The 23,894-nt window shown below is 31.4% G+C and overlaps 1 protein-coding gene across 1 annotated transcript in view; it reads left to right on the forward strand.

The window, feature by feature from the left end:
• Nucleotides 1–23,894, forward strand: part of LOC111037649 — a 76,510-nt gene that overhangs the window by 43,228 nt on the left and 9,388 nt on the right. The window contains exons 3-4 of the mRNA XM_022320332.1: nt 13,601–13,728; nt 14,788–14,970. Coding sequence (XP_022176024.1) covers nt 13,601–13,728; nt 14,788–14,970 — 311 coding nt within the window. The remainder of the gene's footprint in view (nt 1–13,600; nt 13,729–14,787; nt 14,971–23,894) is intronic.

A 23,894-nucleotide genomic window follows, 5' to 3' on the forward strand; every position in this document is an offset into this window, starting at 1 on the left:
AAAATAAATGCGTGTTTCATAAATTAATTTTATTACAATATTACCATCAATTCTATATATAAATAAATACAAAAAGGTGAAAAATTCGTATCGCATAGGTTTTGAAAACGTTTCATCTAATAAATCATAAAAGCTTATTATGATTTACTATAATATGGTCAAACATACATTTTTCAACATAGTATATCATTTTCTTAGTGCCCATAGTACCTATACATAACTACCTCGTACCATAGATATATTTAATCAAAAGTTATTAGATAATTATAGTTGTATAGATAATAGATATCAGTTTTTTCCCCATCCTACAATCCAACCTACAAACCAATAAACTTCACTCGTTAAAATCGTATTTAAAAATAAGTTTTAGCTTTGTTTTTTAATTTTAAAATATCAATATAACATTGTTCTGCACGCTATTACATTGACCACCAACCGTACTTTAATAATAATTAATAAAGCAACCCGATACAAAGGAAAACACAGGGCTAAGACGTACGCAGAAGCAACTGTAGACAACTCGAATAATTTAAATACTGAACCTATTTCAATTATTACATCTCAATTTGTTACGCAACTAAATTCCCTCGTCACCCCATTAATTTCGCTTTTATCAACTCTCTTAAATACATTGCTTTCCTAGAATACCCTATCCTCTTAAATACGCCTTCGATAGATCGAAAAATACCGACACGGTTCTTCATATCTATACCTTTTATATTATATTTATTTACCAATAACTATTGAATTTATGTTAATAATATTAACCGTTCGGCATTATTAGGTTATTTTAATTTTAACTGGATTATGTTATATTACTATACCTACATATTACTAGCTGTCATCTGTATCATGCATATTGTATTTTTTTTATGTTCACTATTAATTCCTTACTATATTGTATATTGTGATTGTCAAAATATCGTAGTTGAGTGCTAAAATTTCTAAAATAAAAAAATAAAAAACTAATAAAGTAAGTATGTGAGTGCGAACGATTTGAAAGTTACCATACTCCATATTACATTATGCCTACGGTCAAAATACTCACATAGACAGTGCGTGCCTTTTTTAAATGTCAATGCCTATCGGTTTTCAATGAATTTAATTTAGGCCATTCACTTAGTAATAAATATTTTATTATATTATACCAATTCCATAGTTAATTATTTAAAAAAAAAACTTTCTGAACTAATTCATAATATGCAAAAGATATAATAATATATTCATATCATTTCACATCAAAGACAGATAGATCAGATCAAAGATAATATGATGGTATTATTTATTATTTATTTTACAGTTTATATAAATAGAAGGTATTTGTATATACAATATTATCCAACAAAAATATTTCCACAAACGTTAATATACTTTTTGAAAAGAGGAGTGTTCCCCTTTTCTAAGAATCACCATGTGGCCTGCAGTGTGTACCTTTATAATATAGAAATAATTTTGAAAATAAAAAAACGACTAACGCTAAACGTTGACGATCGGTGTTAATTTTTCGGTGTTGTACTATTCCCTGCCTATAAATTATACAGTCTTATACTGCTAAGCCGTACTTGGGAATTTCGGGCATTAGTATACATTTTTTGTGAATTAATATTTTAAACGCTATTATATTTTCTACTATAAACAATGACCATATATTATACCGTTCCTTATGTGCTGCAGGACGAAACCCGTTCGGTCGGTATGGACTATATAATATATACGCATATAGGTAGGTATATAACATTGTGTGTGTATATATATATAATAACATATTATCTATTTGCGTACATATTATATGGGACTATGTATATAGGAGTGCCGGGACGCGCGATGCTCGGAAAACACCCCACCGAGGTGCCTCCAAATATATTTTATTATTATACGTCCGCAAATTGTTCGACATGTACAAAACCTATGTTTTCTAAAAGAACATATTATACCGCAGTCGCTTGTGGAATATTGCCAAATTCATAAGCGACCATATAAAACGTTTCACATTAATAATAATGTAATATACGCCTATCGGTAAAGGTATATTCGCACGCAATATTATATCACATCGAGCGCTATGTGCCGCCGCTCAAGCGATTTTCATCGACACAAATTGTAATAGACTCGTACATGCCCGTATAACCATATGCCCACCTGTTGTCTAAACCTACCTACTATAATATATTGATGTGAATAATAAATTCACGGCTCATTATTAATTCGCACTTTGGCGGTAACAGGCTTGCGAATTCGAATGGTACATTATTCAAGCACGTGCGGCAGCGGTATAATCATACAGGGTGATTCATCGAGTATGCTCGACCCCGTTTTTCAATTGATAACGAATTTATTCGAATTCTGATTTTTGAAACTAAGAAATATACCTACCCAGGGGTAGTTTTCAAATTTTTTTCTCGTCTGTGGATAAAATAAGTTTCCCGTGGCGATACATAAACCTTTTTTTTTCAAATGTATTCAAAACGATTATACTGTTATTCTTTTAAATACATTTTTCGTCAGCTGACATTTCAAACATTTATTGAATGTATATATAATATTAATACATCTAAATCGAAATTTGAACGAGTGCACCATGGTTTTTGTGATATTTAACAATGTGCATTTGGTCTACGATAATGGATTTGGAAGATAACGGAGTTATGATGATGTGGACATTTTAGTATGTAATTAATATTAATCTGTTCATATTAAACTATATAAGTATATTATAATGAATACTAAATCCAATATTACATCTTTTTGTAAATCCATTTTTAAGGGCTTAATCATTACTATCCACTTACATATTTTATTAACTTAAAAACTGTAGTCCCCTATTATAACCATATCATTTTTCAAATTCTTTTATCCTTTTAAATACAGTTTTTCAAACTCTTTAATGAAACTTTTACTAGAGATTATTTTATACCATTTAATATTAACAGTTAAATATTTTGTGGCGACACAAAAAATATTAAATTGTAAGTCAGAATAGTTTTTTGAAAATTATTATACGCACTGCAACTAAATCAAAATTCTTACCGAGTAGTTTCTGAGTTAATAAATTGTATGTTTTACATAAAATATTTAGGCTCGTTTGAATCAAATTTTTGATCACATTTCAATTTTCTAAATGAAACATTCTCATAACAATTGAGCACTTACGATAAAAAATAAGTGTTAGCACCGACACAGGACGTAATATAGTTTCTTAAAAGGCATACAAATATTTTGAAAATATATCATACGCCTTTAGTAGGCATACCTGCCTACTTACACAATTCCGAGCACCAGAATTTGATTAATTTGACCAGGCACTAAAGTTGTACACGGGGTAAGCGTGCCTGAACCATCCTGTATATTATAATAGTGGCACGCGTGTGAGTGTGACGCAGCGTTTTAATACATTACAGTCATTATACGATTTTTTCATCGCGCTGGTCAGAAGCTGCTGTCGGGTGATACAAGGCATATTTACTATACAACGCGTATATTATAATATGCGAGTATGCGCACAATAAAAATAATATGTCGTATGCCTACGTTATATACCTATATAGATAAGATATGGAGATTGTGAGAGCGAGAGAGAGAGAGAGAGAGAAACACACACACACACACACGATCACGTGTTGTAAATGTTTGGCTGCAGTTTTTGGACGACATCCAAGAGCCGCGCGGATTCTTCTACTAACAGGTGGCTGAGAAGACAACGAAAAAAGAATTCGTATACATTTTTTTTTTTTGTTTTATTATTTTCGTTTGTGTCACAATTCCTTTTCGCCACTACCTGACTATACATTATAAACATATATTATAATAATATTATATACGACGACGGGTAATATCGACCACCGCGTGGACGACCCTCTCGCCTGCGGTGACGCACCGAGAACACGTTTCAGACTCATCGGGAAAACGACTCGCATAATATAATACATCAAAACATTTTCTAGATATCTATGGTATAAACGGTATGAACCGCGACACAAACTTCCTCGCCACCACCTCCGCCTTCGTTGTACGGCACATTATACGACTTGAACGACGAAACTATCGGCACTTTGCGAGCACGAGGTCGGTTGGGATATATCATATAGATATAATATTATGCTCACGAGTCCATACGACCATACTACAAGAGAATCCGCCGAGGGTTTGCCGGTGTCGTCGTAATGATGATGATAATAATATTATTATAAGTCTTGTCGCGCCCACTAATTTTCCCGGGTGTGTGATACGCATCGCGTCCTCCTCAAAACACGCGTTTGTTTTATTTAGTACAAAGAACAGATCTGTATCAGCTGCCCACCTCCCCTCCCCTGAACGTCGATTCGTACGAATATAATAGCGCTCGTTGGTAACTATATATAATACATACCATTATTGTTGTTTCTATACATATACTACCTATATGTGTGTATAATATAACGTACGAATCGCGGTGGTGTACGACCCGCCAAAATTCAAAACCCAAATACGTTTCAATCGGCCCGTGGGTTCGTTCGTATACCGGTTACCTCCTCGTAATATTAATAATAGTCCCCGCTATAATGAGTGCACTGCAGAGTATATTATCGAATATTATAGCTATTTTATTATTTCTAGCAGAACCGCACAGTACCCATAATATATATAATGCAGGATTAATGGCGATACACCAGTGATGGCGATATTAATTAATATAGCCCCCGTTTTGCTCTAGGATATTTAGAATTTATTCTAAATTCGATTTTTCATGCAATATTTTCGAATTCCTAGAATTATTTAAACTATTTGAGAAGCATCCTGTGGCAGTTTAAATTTCTTTTTTTCTAAGAAGAAGAAAAACCACCCTTTTTTTACTGTAAATCATTAAAACCAGTTGATTTTTTTTTAAATGTTTACTCGTTCAAATTGAAAAACGAACTAGTAGATTCTGTAGTATTATAAACCTGATAATATATACGCAGTACAAATGTAGTCCTTAATTAATGGTTTTACATAAAATATAAATTAGATATAATGATTAGTCTCAGCGGCGTACACACGAGGGATGTTCTACCACCCTTGACTTTTTTTCACTACTAGGTATTTATACGTATGTTAATTTATTTTTTAACCATTACCCCTCAAATAGGCCCCATTGAACATTTCTGTGTAAGCCATAAAATATCATAATATATAGTTGTACTAATTATATTCAGACTATATTTACGAATTAAAAATTGTTAGTTAATTATTAACTATTGCAATATTCAAATCTTCCTAATGGCCCATATCTTCTAAACTTCGTATTATGATGTAGATTAATATATATATCTTTAATAGGTAGTTGAAATTGAATAACACGACTATAGAAACTATTATATATAATCGTTTAAAATTTCGATTTATATGCAATATTAATTATTGTTTTTACAAAAAAATTTTTTCCTAATACATTATATAGAGATTTCGAATTAAAAATGGAGGTATTCTCATATTTTAGATAAAATATTTGTGTCACCATAAAATGCTCCTTAAATTAGGTAAATACAAATCCAAGTATTTGGAAATATGATCCGTATAAGTACAACAATTTTAGTTAAACATCCTAAAATTCCAAAAATTAAAATTAAAAAGAATTTTGTATAGAATAAAAAATGAAGGTGCAGAGCATGTTTGGTAAAATCACTCTGTATATTTTTATTTTCGCCAGTGTTATTTTTAGTGTTATTTTTCTATTATAATATATAGTGGCGGATAAACTCGTTTGCTGGTCGTTTTGGAAACAATTCAATCCATGATATTTTTTTTGCTCCTTTTTAATAAGTATAATATTATATTCAAAAAAACACGCGAATAATTTAAAATCGTGTTCAAGCCGATCACGCGTAAAAGCATAATTTATGGATTGATATCGTGTATATGGTAAATACTATGTACGTATATATATATATATATATAAAGTTGATTATATATATAGTATACTGAATAAAGAAGTTCTAAAAATAAACACGTCATCGACTATTTATTAAATATTATATTACACTATTACGGGACGCGCGTATTACCCATAATTTGTAATTCAATATTTTTTTAAAACCTTAAATATAATTGTAATATTATTGTGCCTGCCACCGAAAAGAATAAAAATTAAAGGAAATATCAGTGAGAAATATATTTTTAATACCATTAATCATGCATTTTTAGTTTATCAACAAGTTTATCTAAATTTAAATAAGATACGCATTTGTGCTTCATTAGTAATACTAATAGGCCTATTAACCTGAAAACACGGATTATATGCACGTACGAAAAGAAAAGTCATTTACTCACTCGTATTATGTTTATTTTTATATTCGAATGATTTATAATTATTGTTTGAACAAATAGGTATACGAGTAGGTACAACGAGAAATAATTGACCTATTCTTATAATCGTAAAGTACAAAACAAGTAGTTTCTTTCAAGTATAATAGTGGCAATAAAAATCTATACCTATAAAGGCAATAAAAATCTAAATTATTGTTTATAAATTAATAACACGCTTCAGACTGCGTGCGCACGAAACCAGAGCAAAATGAATATCATAATAATACAATATTATTATTATTTATTTATTTTCTATGATTTACTGTCGTAAAATATTATTACTAATATTGATAACGCTTTCGGATAAATGATACAACACGCCTAATCTAACCTACATAATATGTCTACAGGTACTATGTGTGTGTATGCGTGTAGGTATTAAAGTATTTAAATCATTATTGTCTGTATCGTACAAAGAATTTCAATGATGTAAAGTATTGCGATAATTCGTAATTTTGTACACGGTTGTACCATATTATATAGATACGGTGTGCGCATGCGCGTATTGGTACCTTCAGGATTAATTTTTTTCCATCATTATTAATTGGTCTTGGCTGGTTTTTATTTGACTGCACCGCGCACACATAGTTTCTGTCAACTCAATGATTCGGGGACAATGTAAAAAACCTAAAAAATCGTACATAACAGTATACATTTCAAACGTTGTTTTTACTTTCAAAACGATATACATTTCGAAGGCGGCACAACTTTTATTGTTCTGTAATACTCGATTTCTTCTGTGTATAATATATATATTCTTCAAACAATATCGTGTCGAGTCGTCCAGTCTAGGAGCTGCAGCCTAGGATGTACGCATACACATACACCGGACAATAGACAAGTCTATCGAGATTGAAAAATTCAAAGTAAAAAGTTTTTTATAAAGTTTTTTTATCATCATAGACATAAAAATATAATACCGCTTATTCCAGTGTATACGTCATAAATCATTTTCGTCACAAGACTATATCGGCAAAACTTAAACTATTCAATTTTGACGAGATATATATAATATTTCTTTTATTGATGGGTACAAAATTGTACTTCCGTTTTCAATTAATGGTATATTTATTTAAATTGTTCACTTATAGAAATCCAAAGTTAATACTTGAAGTATAGACAAACCATTATACTTTTCAATGCAATGAAATAATGTTACAATCGATAAATATACTTATAAACAATCAATCATTATATTGTATAGTTATACTACTGTTCGAATTTCGTTGTACCACATGTTGAATCGACAGTTTTGCATTTTATAACAATTTTCGATTTTACATATTTATTTGCGAGTGCCTAGAATGAGTCAGCCATTCTATAAATACTATGTATGATTATAATAGGTCGATGTCATTTCAACAGGATTTCGTGATTGCATTGAATGATTAATATACGAAATACGCACTTATACATTTGTTTTTTTTATAAAGTTCTCTATAAACGAACAAATCCAATCATATATACATATTACATATTATACAGTATAACTGCTGTGTGTTAATATTGTAACCTCGAAAAATATTATGTACAAGCATAGAAAATATACGATAAGTGTTGATTTAACTCTTAGTAACATTGTTGACAGTGAAGTTGACAAGTTGTTAAATTATACGAATTCTGTATCTGATTTTATTACACAAACCATACGATGTATTATTATTATTATCCATGACTTCTAGTTACATGAAGTCACTATTTAAATTAAATGTTGTCGATATAAGACCTATTATATTATAATAATGTCATAACTTAAAAATAACATATTGTATAATTTAATTATCTTATAGGGCTTGAATAATTGTCGAAGAAATATTGAGTTTAAATCCATGTGCGTTAGTTTTGTTGCGTTCTAGGACTTCATCGTGCCTAACCTTAAATTCGACTACACACAGTTTACCCGGTTTTATAAAAAATTTCATTCAGTTCAAGCGAAAAAGAAAATTGACTATTATTATACCTACGCGACGGGTTTTCTTTTTTAATGTGATCTCGTGAAACTTTATATACTGGTAGAAAACGTTTGTAAGACATGAGATACATTTCAAAGATCCCATATCAGATTATAATATATATTTTGAAGCAAAGATGAAGTAGTTTATTATTTCGACTGTAATATTACTATACATAATATAATCAATGAGTGTGGTGCATATAAGTCTTTTAACGGTATGTGTTTAAAATAATAATATGTAAAACATAATATAATATTATTACTTCAAGGTATAAATATTATATTGAATTTCTACATTTATGAGTACAAAATTTATTTGAATATAATATTATAGAATGGTCGTATATGTATGTAACAGGTTTCGAAATTCGGAAAAAAATACGAATACACTCGATTATTTTTGTAAACGTAAATTTAAGAATAATCGTAATAACATTTTTTTTTTTTTTAAACAAAGATTTATAATAATAAAATTATCGGACGCATCTAATATTACGTTACATACAAGTGTCTATGTATAAATATATGATATATATAGTGGGTACAAAAACGAATATAATATAATATAGTCGTTAAATCGTATTAGGTATATATCTATACCTATTATAATATATATTATATACTTAATAGTATATAAATATAATATTTACCTACTTCAGAGTTCAGACGGTCTTTCACACAGTATATACAGAGTGATGCAGACTCCCTTTTTACATCGATGAGAAATTCATTTTGATTTTTGGAATTTTTAAATACGCTTAAAGACCATTAAATTTAAACATTTTTGAAATATTTTGTTCTATTTAGGTATCCATAAAAAATGTCCAGTAAGGATACAGACTTCTATTTTTTCAATTGAGAACCTCCTTTTTTACTGTAAATTATTTAGTAGATAATATTTTTGAAAATATTGATGCTCTTAACGAAATCAAAATTTGAACAAGTAGTTTTTCACTTATTCTCATGTTTATACCAAGGATAAAAGATTCCCTAGAAATTGTTTTACGGAAGTACACAACAGATGTACTTAATATCGGATCCTGTATTTATTGCACTCAGACCGTTTTTACAAATTTTAAATATTTATTGATTAATAATGTTAATTACTAAGATTTTGAAATCAGCATAGCCCCATATCTTCTAAACCCATTATCTTGGACGTATTATATTCTCCCTACACAGCTGAAAGTTCTTTCCCCTTGAGTTGCACATCAAATATCAAGAGCTTGAAAATATATGGTCTTTAAGTTTAGGCCAAAACCATAATTTTAATAACTGCACAGTATCGAAGAAAAAAAAAGGGGGTGACCATGGTTGATGAATCGTCCTGTATATAATATGCCACCTATGTTTTATTCGTGCGTTTTAAATCCAGGTTTATTACGAACCGAACGTTTACCAAGTGCAAGTCGTATACCTTCGAATTTAAATACACATAATATCATATACAAACACACACACACACACACACACACACACACACACACACACACTCACATAATATACGAGTGCGTAAGAAAACCTTGGTTGGCCTGTTACAACTTGGAGGAGATATTATTACTATATATTATATTATGTTCGCGCGCCGAGCTGCCAGACGCGCTCTCGAATATCCACGTGGCGAGAGATTATGATGGTTACCTATATATAGGTATCTGGTACAAGCGGTAGGTATACATCATACGCGCGAGAGATTATAATTTTAAATCCACTCGTAAATCAGAATAAGCGCGAAAATTTCTACCCATTTCCCGTGCCCTTTCATTTCGTCTTCGGTGCCGGATTTTTTTCTTCTTTTTTTTTTTTTTTTTTTTTTTTCAGTTTTCGTAATCAAATTTATTACGTAGGTATAGGTGCACATCGCGCGACTCGATTCGAACATAATATACTTCTATATTTAGATACACCTAGGTGATTTATCATCCGCGCGACTTAATATTAAATAATTGCTGACATTATACATATTATTATTATTCGTGCAATGTGGTACGAAACGTAAAACTGCACATCGCACGACACGCGCACCCGCTCGCTGTTAATGACGTAGTTATATGTCTAACACGCGTTAGTTATTGCTACAACGACGACAGCTATATCAACGGCAGGGTGTTATATTGTGAAATAGGGATTATGGGAGATTACGCATTATAATATGCCTACCGACGCCTATTGGGCACGTGAATATCGCCATCGGTTATTGTGACGATTTCTTTTTTTATAAAACGACTACCACGATACGCGACAGTTGTACAAATAAAAACATATTACCCAGATCGTGTGGTTTTTTTTTCCGCTGAAGTTATGCGGACATCGTCGCTTTACAAAATATATAATATACAGTATTGTATACCCGATGATTGAATAATCGTTCGATTGTCGGGAAAACAACAAGGCGAGTCGGCGACTTTTTGACAAAAATCGTGCAGATTCAGATGCACTGCAGGTTAACACCTTATACGTATGTATGGGTACCTATTGATTACCTTCACAACAGCAGCTGAATATTATACAGGGTGATTTACCGAGCATGCGCCCCCCCCCGTATTTTCTTCAATAATGCAGAAATCAGATTTTTGGAATTTTTAAGTATAACATTTACCTACTTGAACTAAAGTAACCATGAGTGTTACGTCCCGATAAGGAACTTTGAAAAGGGCCAATCGTCCCGGAATCAAACTACAATAGTGTATAATATGTTAACATATTGTCATTTTGTTTTTTATTTAACATTTCTAGTTGTAAAAAAATAATGTTTTGATTAATAATAAAATGGTATAGTTGATTATTTTATCGACTGAAATCTATTTTTAAAAATATTTTCCAGGCTAGGTAACGGCAATATTTTAATTGAATAGTATATTGGTTGTTTTCCTGCTCGCCTCTACACATTTTGAGATCAATTATCACTAATCGATAATTTTGTCGATTACTCATTTAGATCTGCATCGTTGATTTAGTTTTTTCCTTACAAACGTATGTCGTATAGTGCTGACCATGTTTGTCTCGGTTTAAGTAAAGTAAAATTAGGCGACAGACAACCATAACTTACAGACTATATTGACAAATTTTTGAAATTTTTGTACTACAGAAAGTGTGCCTTAAATTTCTGTTTTTAAAATGACCACCCCATTATTACAGTAAATTATTTATAGAAGATAATTTTTCTGAAAATTTTGACATAGCTATCAAAATAAAAATTTGAACGAGTATTTGTAAGTTGTCCAACTTCGTGTATTCAGGATAATAGATTTGAAAAATATTGGGACTATATAGTGATTTACAACTTAAGTAATTTATATTGATCGATCAATATTTATAATTTATGGAAACTTTTCGAATATCAGAAATACTATATTCAATATTCCATCTAATTTATACTTTTGTAAAACCATATTAAAGACTATTATAATCTTTAATACGAACACATTATAATAACCGAAAAACTACTCGTTAGAATTTGGAATTAGTCGAATCATATACATCATAATTTAAAAAAAATGTATCCACGAAATAGTGGTCAGTAAAAATGGATTGTTTTCATTTGAAAAACAGAAGTTGACTTCTTCACAAGGCATTCATTAAGTACTAAGTAGTATACAAAAACTCAAGAATCTGAAAATATTATCTTTTATGAGTGTGTATTAAAAAACTCTAAAAATACGATTAATAAAATATATTTGTATTTGTAAAGATAATTTTTTTATTTATTTAAGTTTCGATTAAAAATTTAAGATTGCCTAATATTTATAATTTATAAACTATATCGGGAGAAAAACAAAAATCTTCGTGTAACATGATATTATCTGCTAGTTTCAAGAGAAATAGATCACTAATTACTCATTAACCTATTTATATATATATATATATTTAGTTTTTCCATATCGATCTCGGCTTTAGTGCACTTAAAATTTTTGGGCAGCTAAATATACCAAATACGAAATTCTTATATTGATGATATTTATTATTTTCAACTGGTAGGGCTATGAAAATACTTGTGGGGGGGGGCACGCATCCAAGCCTCTCATATAGTGGCGCCTATGGGCTGGGGTAACCAATATTGAAATATTATAAAAATTGATTATTTATTATACATTTCTAATAAATAAAATAAAATATGCAAAGCCATCAGCTGCAGTATATCATCAGCTGAGTCCATGTAGGTGTATTGGAAAAACTCCAATTGTTGGAAATGTCTAAATGTCGATGGAAAAAATTATCGTCTTTTATTTTGTAAATAAATCAATTTGTGATATTACAGACGAACCTAATAGTAAGCTACCTGCTTTACATAGGTCATAACCATTAATATGGTAGATGGTTGGTTCGAGAGTTGAAGGTTTTTATTTTAGCGTATAATATATTCTAGGAACTCACCCCGTGGTGGCCATGCCTCACAAAAGTAAATAAAAGAAGAACTCGTTTTGTTTTCGCGATAGTACATTTGATTTATTGAATGTTTAATAAAGTTTTAATATTATCGTTTACATTTATGAAATAAAGGTGTGATAGGAAATTAAGGATGTAGTTAAAAAGTCATAAATATGGAATTTTATTGGCTAGTGTCATAAAATATATATTATAATCCTATACAACTTCATTATTCCGATAGTACCTATTTGAGTTTACACTGGTACTCGGATAGCGGTAGATAGCTCTATTTTTTTTTATAGGTTTATTTTTTAAGCCTCTTGGCATGTGGATAATAATAATGTTAAGGATTTCACATTATTATAATGAACTGTTTTTCTGGATTACATCTGCAGTATAATAATATATCCAAGGTAAAATAAAAAACTAAAAATACACTGTAAGCTGTGTTGATAAAGGTTAGGAAAAATGATTTTCTAGAAGACGCATAGTACCTATATTGAAATTTATTTTTATACAATATTAGTTTTACAATTATATACCTATGGCATGTGAAAACTGTTTGAACTATAACTCATTCGTTATACAATTTTATAGGATCTGTTTAAGTTCACATAAAATATTATTTTTTATACGCGTTTTACCGTCATATTTTATTATTATTATTATTTATGTATTTAATTTCTAATGAAAACTTGTAAGAAAACAACTTGACTGAACAAACACAAAATAATAACAACTATATAATATGAAATACAAATAATTATTGTACAAAAACATATTTATAATATTTAAAAAAAAAAGGTTAAACCTCTATTACATAATCCACGAGGAACGTGCAATACCTATAATAATATACGGTCGCAGAGTTGATACCACAAATTTACAAATTCAAATATTTTAAATATCAACTGTTGCCGGGCCTAATATTAATGATTATATTTTATTTTATTTCAGGTGCTTATCACATTAATTGGCGTTTTGCTTGCAAATTCGGCTTCAGAACCTATATTACCCACGGATTGGTCGAACGAAACGCATCGTCAGAGCAACAACAAAAGTCTGAACAAAAACTCTCAAGACTGGTAAACAATTTTTATTTTGTAATAAAAAAAAAAAGCAGTCGTCGTTAAGTATCTCTGCACATTACCATCATACTAATACTACATAATGTACTTATGTACAGCCATTTATTTAAATTATCGTTTATTTTTGCCATATAGTCTTTATATTATTATAGCCAGGTAGCGTATATTCGCCCATACTATATATACTGTGCTCGACGACTATACAGCTACAGCCGCAGCAACCGGGCCCGCGTAGACCGAAAAACGATGTCGCGTAAATCACCGGTTAATATTATTATAATATTATTACCGTTTTATATATTTATCCGCTTTTAACGAAGCTGCTTTGCATAACCCGTATGGGACGTCATATAGATAGGTACTCGACTTGTACTCTTGTATAATACCGGTAGACTAGTTTCGGTTCGTTCGAGTATTTTCTTTTTCTTCGAAATCGAAATGTTGATGCGAGTGGGTATGTGTGTGTGTGTGTGTGTGTGTGTGTGTGTGTGTGTGTGTAATCCACGTGAAACGATCGTTTTGGACGGTCGAAATTGCAGGCCTATACACTCACTCCACATATATTATATATTATAATATAGCCGCGCTCGACGCAAATAATATACTAAAATATTGTAATATTGGACGTAATAATACGCAGTGAGGCCTAGAAAATCTCGAGATTTTTACGAGACAGTAAAGCGTTTTTAAATCGCGACCGAGCTCGTTAGACATTTGCATAAAGTCATTCAAAAAACCGTCTGCGTTGTAATTTTTCGGTTATATTATTTTTCTCTCTCGACGCGCTTACATTTTTGTAACCCCCTCGTCGTATTATATTTACGTACGGACATAATCCGCGGCCGAGGACAACCACTATTCGTCGTCGTTTATCGGTTATAGGTACGCGAGAGAGAACCGGCTCTAATATGTTTCATTAATAAATAATACACTTAATATAATGGTACCTATATATATATATATATATATGTTGTGTTGTACACGACATTGTCACACGTACTGCCGTGTAGACACAATATTATCGTTATTTTAAACCCCTCGACCGACGGTTTTCAGGTTAGGCGTAGAAGAGGCGTCGATAGAAGAAGAGGTAGCCGACCACCATTGGCTGTCTAGTCGTAAGAGCCAAGAATATCTGGTCGCTGTCGGTGGTCAGGAAGACTGTTGTCCGTCACAGATGGAAATGATCGAACCGAACGGCGGAAGCAACCCGGACGGGCTGTACGTTGAGCTTTTCAGGTAATTATTTTAAATTGTCACATTGTGATACTGAACGCGTCTCGCATGGGCTCTTAATACCTATGTATTACCCGACAAATAGACGCCGAGCTTTCAGTAAATATTATAATATAAGTGCGTCGGTAAAACGAAGATAAGTGAAACTCTCGAGACTTAATCACTGGTCTCGTCACTTATAATATCGAACACACAATGTAACATCTTATGTCGAGTTGTATAAAAAAAAAAAAAACATTTATACAATAGGATGATGAAATATTTCATTTCGGTCCTTGACATCGCAACACTACTCCGATACAGCCCTTATTTGTGTGCGTGCGCTATGATATTATATTATAACAGTTAAAAAGTATGTTGTATATTGCTTTAACTTGTGCGCAGTTTACTTTGAGTGCGATAAAATATAATTTAATTACTTAAAAATGAAAACAGTAAAATAGAGACTAGCATTATACGTACATAGTGCATACAAGTAACCAAACCTATATAATATGAGAGTGTTGTATGTGATATTAAAAATTTGGATCTTCACAAACGTGGAGCGGACGAACCATAAATTAATATTAATTTACAAATGGCGATGTTTCGGGAAATTCACTCAAAAATTTGGAATGATACATACTACGAATGCATTGTTAGTAGAAAAACTGTTGATTTGTTTTCAGGGGACATCATCCGGACGAACTACCTAGGACTGTATCAGAAATTTCATACGATCGGTAATTACCGATATTATTATATGAAAAAAAAAATGCTTTAATTTTTAGATAATTTAAAATTCAAAACGATATAATTTTATCTTTGTTTTGATAGTTTAAAATGATTTCAACTTCAATACACATTTTTTGTCACATACAAACTAAGCATTATTTTTAGATTTTCCAATTTTCGCATGACTTTTAATAGTAGATAATTTCTGAAAATTTAGATTCAATTTTATCAAGTAAATTTGCTTTTTGTCATAGATAGTTAAAAAATGAATTAGTTTCATTTTGGTTTAAAATAATTAAATATGTTCTCACAATAATTGTATTATTTAAAACAACAAGAAAAACCTTCATCTATACAATTATCATACTTTGACTACTTTGACCGAGTCAGTGCTAAAATGTATAAACGTATTATTTTACTAAGTACTTATAATACTACGCATTCGATAATTCATTTAAAGAAGCGTCTATTGTGGATATTTTGCTGTCCTAATTTTGTAAACAGTTAGAAAATTCACGAGTACCTCACATGATTATGGCATATTTATAATGTATAAATCTTAAATAATTGTTTATTAACTTTAGTGAAGGTGTTTTAAGACAATGACTAGGTGTAACTATGGGTATTTAGTTTTAAGATGCATACATATAGAATTTAACATTTTGAAAATTATTCATCTTTTAATTCTAGTAATTAGCAGTCAATACGCTAGACTTTAAGTACATTTTTTATTTCTATGCTTTACAATTGTCGGTTATCTATGGGTACTTCTAAGTTCAGTTTAATCTAGTCACTCGTATAATTATTTTGCTGGTCATCTTCGGGATATATTTTTTTATTTTTAAATAATTATTTGATATAATAAATTATTAGTGTCTATAATTTTAGTTGCCTGATGACTGATTAACTTTGTAGTGCTTTTAACATTTTTCCATCGAAAATGTTTTTATTCTCCTATACTATATAATATTATGTATCTGTGGTACGGTGAGGATGATTGAGAAACATACCGTAATTTCATTTCATTTTTGACCGTGCATAATGTATATTATTATATAATAGTATTAATGCATAATAGGTAGTATATGTTTAATAGAATGCATGGTATTTTGTAAATTTTATAATTCTGATATTATAATAATGATGAATTAATTGTTACCCATTTTTTTTTTTTGTTCCGGCAGTAGGTTTACGGTTATAATAATATTATGTTTTGAGAGTGAATAATAAATACACGAGTATGTACGATAAAGCTTATATCGGTACAAAGCAGGGCTTACGATTGATTTACATAAATAGTAAATACCATCATATTATATACTGAATACTGATATATTCGATGTACTTATGTAGTTATATTAAGTTATGTGTGTACCTCAGTTGTACCTACTATTAAATAAAGACGTTTTCATCGCATACTTCGTTAAACTGTTTAACGCTTCAAACAAATATTATACCATTACAGAAGTACATAATATTATGTGCTACACAGATAGCGAACAAATTATGTATATTTGTTTTTTTCGTGTTTTTTCAATTGCTCGGCCATTGCGATACTCTCCAAATTTATTTACAGTCATTATTACCTGTTACAGAATATCTAACATAATATATACTTATGCCATATTATAATAGGTTTATAGATTAAGCGGCAGGAACGTCGTCTCTTAAGTACCCATACGAGCGGTCGATACTGCGCGCTCGTAATTAGTTATCTACAAATTGATTTCGGACGCAGTGAATGCGTTTAACACGATATTATACATAATATATTAGTATATGAGCCATCGATAAACGTATACATTATATTAATACGAGCTAATGCATTAAAATATAAACGTCGGCAGAGGAAAACTTAAAAAAACTAAAAAAATAGAATCGAAATATTTCAAAACCAAAAACCGCGACTAGCGTCGTTTACATTTTAAGCGTATATTATAGACAGGCCGGGTTCTAGGAATAAGCACTGAAGATTAAAGCCTACACAGGACGTAGACCTATAAACTAATTAGTTTATAGGTATCTGCTACAAAACCACGGTTGACCGCGGATTTAGGTGTTTGTGTATTCAAATATCGAATTATAAAATATGTTTACAAAATACGAATTATCTTCTTTTTTTTTTTTTTTGATTAAGCCGTTTATGGTAGGCACTAATGCCTAATGGTAGATTAGATAATATTAATATCCGCATTCCGCACATTAAACCGTGTAGTTCTCATACTGCAGAAGTCGGTTTAATTGAAATTGTCAGACTACTAATGCAGCAGTACCGTCGATGGGACATGAAGTTTTAAATTGTACATCCGTCTTTCAAATAAAATAAATCCTTTATAATGTGGTACCTACCGAGTCTTAGGTTTTTAATTTCTGATTCTTTCCTCGTTGTGCATACAATTTAATATTTATGTCCAATAAGTCAAATAATATGGTGCAGTATAAAGTATTATTATTATTATGACCGGGTTTCGTTTTTCTGACTGAAATTAGTTTGCACATAGTTATAAACACAAATTAAATATTTAAAAAAATAGTTAATAGTAAATACATATAGATAAATAAATTGCGGCACTAAATTATTTGCAGTCTACCACGGGCACTGTACAGGTATCAATGCTCATTAGACGATTGAAACCAAAATATTCAAAAGCATTTTAAATTTAAACTCTGTGTTTTGTTTTAAATGATTTGAAAAAAATTAAAAATCCTAGTTTTTCAACTGCAGTCAGTTACATTATATACAATATTATTCATATAAGTCCTCAATTAGCTAGGAGGAAAATGAATCGACTGGATAATAGTGCTTTTAAAAAAACAGCCCTCTGACTCAACTTAAACTTTTTAACTACCCGGTGGGTGGACAGTATTGGTGCCTGCCTTCGGATTCTCATCCGAGAAAACTATAATACATACGTAATGATATCGTCTCGAACTCATGCCTATACAGTTACGTCCGCCTAACCGTTCCGGTTCTCCGATGACCAATATGTGGGTACTTCCTCTCCTGCACGGTCCGCAGCGTCAGACGTAAAGTCATCAGCTGTCCGGCTCATTACTTTTTTTTTCTTCCATAATAATATTACAGGTATAAGGTACCAACTTGGGGACGGGTTCGAGTCGATAATGTTTCGCCGTGCACACACCACATATTGTGCGCTAGAAAAATAAACATAAATAACGTGCACGGACACGACGACGTGTTTGAATATAATTTTAATACGCGTGCCGTGTACGTGCTGCTAGCTTTTCGTTATTATTATTATTATTATTCCATAGGTGAATAGTGTATATGCGATTAGGTTTATATTTAACACAACGATTGCCTGAAATAAAATATTATATTATAGGTATACTTATTGCACGTTATCCCGGTGGCACTGGCAGCGTACGGGTTTTCGGATTTGTATGTACCTGTCCTACGCACACGATTTGTCCGTTACCTGCACACCACGGATATTATAGGCATTCTTCTGAAATCACTGATATGTACCTATTATAACCTATTATGTACAATCGTTTCTACTAGTGAACGCGAAACAAGAATCTATAATGTTTGAAAAAAAAAATATAAAAACCTAAAGACTATGACACCGAACCGAATGGCTTATAAATTATAATTTACTATACATATTCATTACACAATAGTTTAATTTTTTTTAAAAGTGAGCACTTGTTTTCTCGGAAAAGACGTACATTAATGTTGTTAGAAATATATTTTTTGTTTTACATATTTTGCATTCATTACTACAAAACACAATTTTTAAAAACAAATTATGTTTTTTTTTTATTGTTGTCATCGATTTTTAAGCTTTGTACTTTTTTTTAAATGACAGCATACATTTTACACTCCGTATTCCTCAGCAGAATATTTTGCAGGGCTTCTGTACCTATATACAGAAATCGAATTTCGACCGAATAGTTACTATTAATATTATGGATAATATAAGCAATTCACATACAGAGTAACTTATTTGAAGTGTCGATGAGCTGAGTGGAGCTCGGAAATCAGTGGTCCACTACTCATCTTAATAGCTTTAAATACGGTGTTAAAAAATAAGCAAACACAATTTAATGATTATAAATAGAGAATTATAAATTAACTCACAATGGCTTCAAACGACGTGATACGTTAAAAAATAATATATTTCCAAAAACGTTGATAGACTATTTGAGAAAATTTGCGTTTACCTTTAACACGATCTAGGTGTCTATACATATCCGCGTATACGTCGTGTGCTTCAAAGAAGTGGGCATGGCACGCGTGGAGATTATAATTTATTTTTGATCTACAAAAATCACGAAAATCTACACAAACGCGAGTTCGCTTCGCGTGTGGCGTGTATCTCTTATAGACATATATATATATACGCGTACATACAGGTACCTATCGGCGAGGCTTGTACCCGCCGTGTTCTCACAATATATATGTATATAGTAACACTATACGCATATATACAGTTGCCACATCATATATTACACTCGAAACGGGGTGGATGGGTTAGGTGGGGTTATGCACATAACGTCGAAAGATTTGTACGACGACACGCGCGTTTCTTCGTACCCTGCACCATGTCGACCCACCTCGCCCTGGCAGACGTGTCGCGGACGCTGTTTAAACCGGCGACACCCATATAATAATAATAATAATAATGATATGTAAGTACACACACGACCGTATGCAAATATTATAACATATTATCTCCGTTGTTGTTATTATTATTATTATTATTTTAATACGCACACGCTTGGCCGACTGTCGTGCTCGCCGATCGAGGAGCGAAATAATGCAATACTATGATTATTATATATTATATTGTAGGTATATAGAGGTATGACCGTCGTGGCCGCCACGCTGTGCGCGAAAACGTGTAAGCAAACGCATACCGAACGTATTAAATTATTATATTATATCATATTATTATTATCACCGTCATCGTCGGATGGTCGTTTTATTATTTTGTTGGTGAGCACTGCTGCACTGGTCGGTTAGTCTGCACTAGTCTCGACGACGAGTTTTGCCGACGACGTTCTTAAAAAATATCGTCGACCGTCGTCTCAAGGCAATAATATCGGACGGACTGCACCGCAGAGCATCGAACGTCAAGATGGGTTTGTTCGGCAACGATAAAACTGCAACGACACTGAGCTCTAAATGGTTACTTTTATATATATATATGTGTGTCACGGACAAAAGTCCGTTACATATTATATACCTATATTATGCTTTTTGGATTGCAGAAATCCGGTGTTGTTGTTGTAACTTTATTATATACGAGTGCTCGTATCGTGTTTGAAATACATAAATTGTAATTTTTTCTGAATTTATCAACAAAAAACATATAGCTTCCCAAGCACGAAAATTCGTTCATGCGTCAAAAAACGTATATAAACGCATGAAACTTTTGTTTTGCATTTTTATATTTTGAATATACGTTTTTCCATTATTTTATGTATATATCAGAATGGATAAAGTTTGATAAACTATTCCACTAAAAAGAAAAAAAAACTCAATAGATATTATTTATTTTGCGTCGTTGTATTATTTTTATTACGTATTATATTATGTTGTTTTCACCTATATATATATACATAAAATATGTACCAGATAAAAGCGGCGACGGCTTCACAACGGCTTGAAAAACGACATTTTCCTCGGAACAGTACTGTACTCGTCTTACTTCGCAGGTTTTTGTTTTTTTTTTTTTTATTGTTAAAAGACCATCGGCTTACAAATTATTTGATTAATTACATATTATATTTTTCTTTTTTTCTTATTATTCTAAATGGTTTAAAAAATGTTGGTTTGAACTTTGCCGGCTGCAACGCACTTCACGATGTCCAATATTGATTGAGGATGATTATGATTGCGAAGTATATTTCAACTAATGATTCAGGCAGGTTCGTATTTGTTCTGATGTTGTTATATTATTATATTCGGCGTTCAGTGACAAATGAGATTGATGGTGCCTTGGACATGGTGGGCTGTGCATATCGGGTGTTTTTCCTTGGCCATAAAGAAAGTTTGGCAGATTTGGCAGTGTGTCCGATTCTGAGTCTCGTTAAGATAACTCCAAATTGTCTGCGTATTTCGATGGGAAATGTCTAACTTTCAGTGTTATGTTCTAAAATGTGATTCAGTTTAGTCGGGTAAGATGTCTATTTCCGGTGCCATATCATTGGTTGGCATTTATTTATATTATTATCATTCGCATGTCCCAGAACGAAGTGATTTGTGTTAACGATGATAGTGCGGGGAGTTGATTGCGGTTTTAGCTGCGAGATCATTGAGCTCATTTTCAATTATGTTAGAGTGTCCGGGAATCCAGAAGAGTCTGATTTTGTATAGTTATTGTTGTTTTGTAGTTTGTACATTTTGCACGTTTGTCGTCGTGACCGGTCAAAAATCTCTACTCTTTTCCACGGTTATATTATAGTGTCAGACTTCTGAAACGAAAAAAAAATAATAATTATTGGAGATTTTAACCGATCTGGCGGTGGGACACGACCGAAGTTTCTAGTGGTATAAAATACGTATCATTTTCGGTCGTATCGTTATGCGATATCAGCTACCGCAATTAAAAACACTAATAAAACTACCTATAACCTTATTATTTGTAATTTATTGCTTTATATATATACCTACCTAGTTACATTTCCTGCCTATACAGTGAGGTATTATATTATATATAGGTTTCTATTGGAAATAAAATCACCATACTAATCGCACAAGACTGTGCGTAATGCAAATATTGCGAAGAAAACCGTCTTAGCTCGCAGGCCGCCGGGGCGGTTATTTTTAATTGATTGCGAAATAGTAATATTATGCAGAAAATATAATAATTATTACTCGACAAACTGCCACCGCGGACGATATTATATATTATTATCCTGCAGCGAGCGTGAAAGTTCATCGTGCAGGAGATATCGCGTAGTTTTATCAGATCTATTCGTTTTCCATTATTATATATATGATACGGTCGTCCGACGCGAGACGTATAAATTACCTGATTTGTATAATATAATATGCTAATATTTTAACATTTTTAATTCATATACCTATACCTCTATTATACATGTTTGTACCTATATAACGTTATTACTATTTTTAAATCTAATTATTTAAATTATGTTTTTAATACCTGCATATAGTATATTCTAAGAACGACGTCGTGGCGTTTCACCGGCCACACATAACGGAATTATAAATTCATCCGCGAGAGACCAAAGGTTTTTTTTGATTTTCTTCGCAATTCATTATAAGGGAAATATTCAACAATAATATTATTGGAAATTGATTTTTCGTACCACATTACTTTTGACGAATCTCGCCTATAAAAGTGACTGCGCCGTGAACTGCGATTTTCGAAAAAAAAAAAAATGCTACTTCGATTGGCCGAATCTTGCGGTTAGTAATAGAGGTTACCACAATGTTATACCTTAGCATATTGCACATTTGCACGTACCAGAAAGTAGAATCCTGTAGCAGGCTGAGATCTTACTCAAGTCATTTGCTCATGCTAAACCAGTTACCACTTACCATTCTATCCATCACCAGTACAATCAGTTGAATCACTTCAACACATTAAAAAAAATTACCATAAATTTCCAAATAATTTTTTGGCCAAAATCACGCTACATCATCTGCACGCCTCGAGACTATTACAGTTACACGACATCTGTAGCAGTGACACCAGATCGATATTTGTCAATATTATTTCGGTCTCACGAGTTTTCACTTTAGGGTCGTATAGCGAATAAAAATATATTTTATGTCTTATTCTAAACGGTGGGAATCATTATAGGTACATAATAATGTGTTACGAATTTGAAAGTTACAAAGTAAATATACTCAACCAGTTATTAGCACGTAACGTATTAATAATATATTCTTAGTTATTCTTGGAGTTCAAACACGAATACCTATACATGATATTATTATTACAAAAGTGTCTATCATTTTTATATTATTAAAAAAAAAAAAATGTTTTCAGCGTATATGTTAATATATTTTGCGTGTAAGCAATATTTCTCATATAATAATAATATATTATTTTTATTTTTCCGCCTTAGCATATACCCATAGCCATATTAATTTAATATAAAATATAAATGTGTACGTCACAGCTGTACAATGTCAAATGTTTAAAATACTAAATAATAATTTTTCATTTAGATTACACAATACGCAACACACACGTAACGTACGCGTGCAT

This window comes from Myzus persicae, unplaced genomic scaffold (assembly GCF_001856785.1).
Source record: "Myzus persicae strain clone G006 unplaced genomic scaffold, MPER_G0061.0, whole genome shotgun sequence".
Lineage (NCBI taxonomy): Eukaryota > Metazoa > Arthropoda > Insecta > Hemiptera > Aphididae > Myzus > Myzus persicae.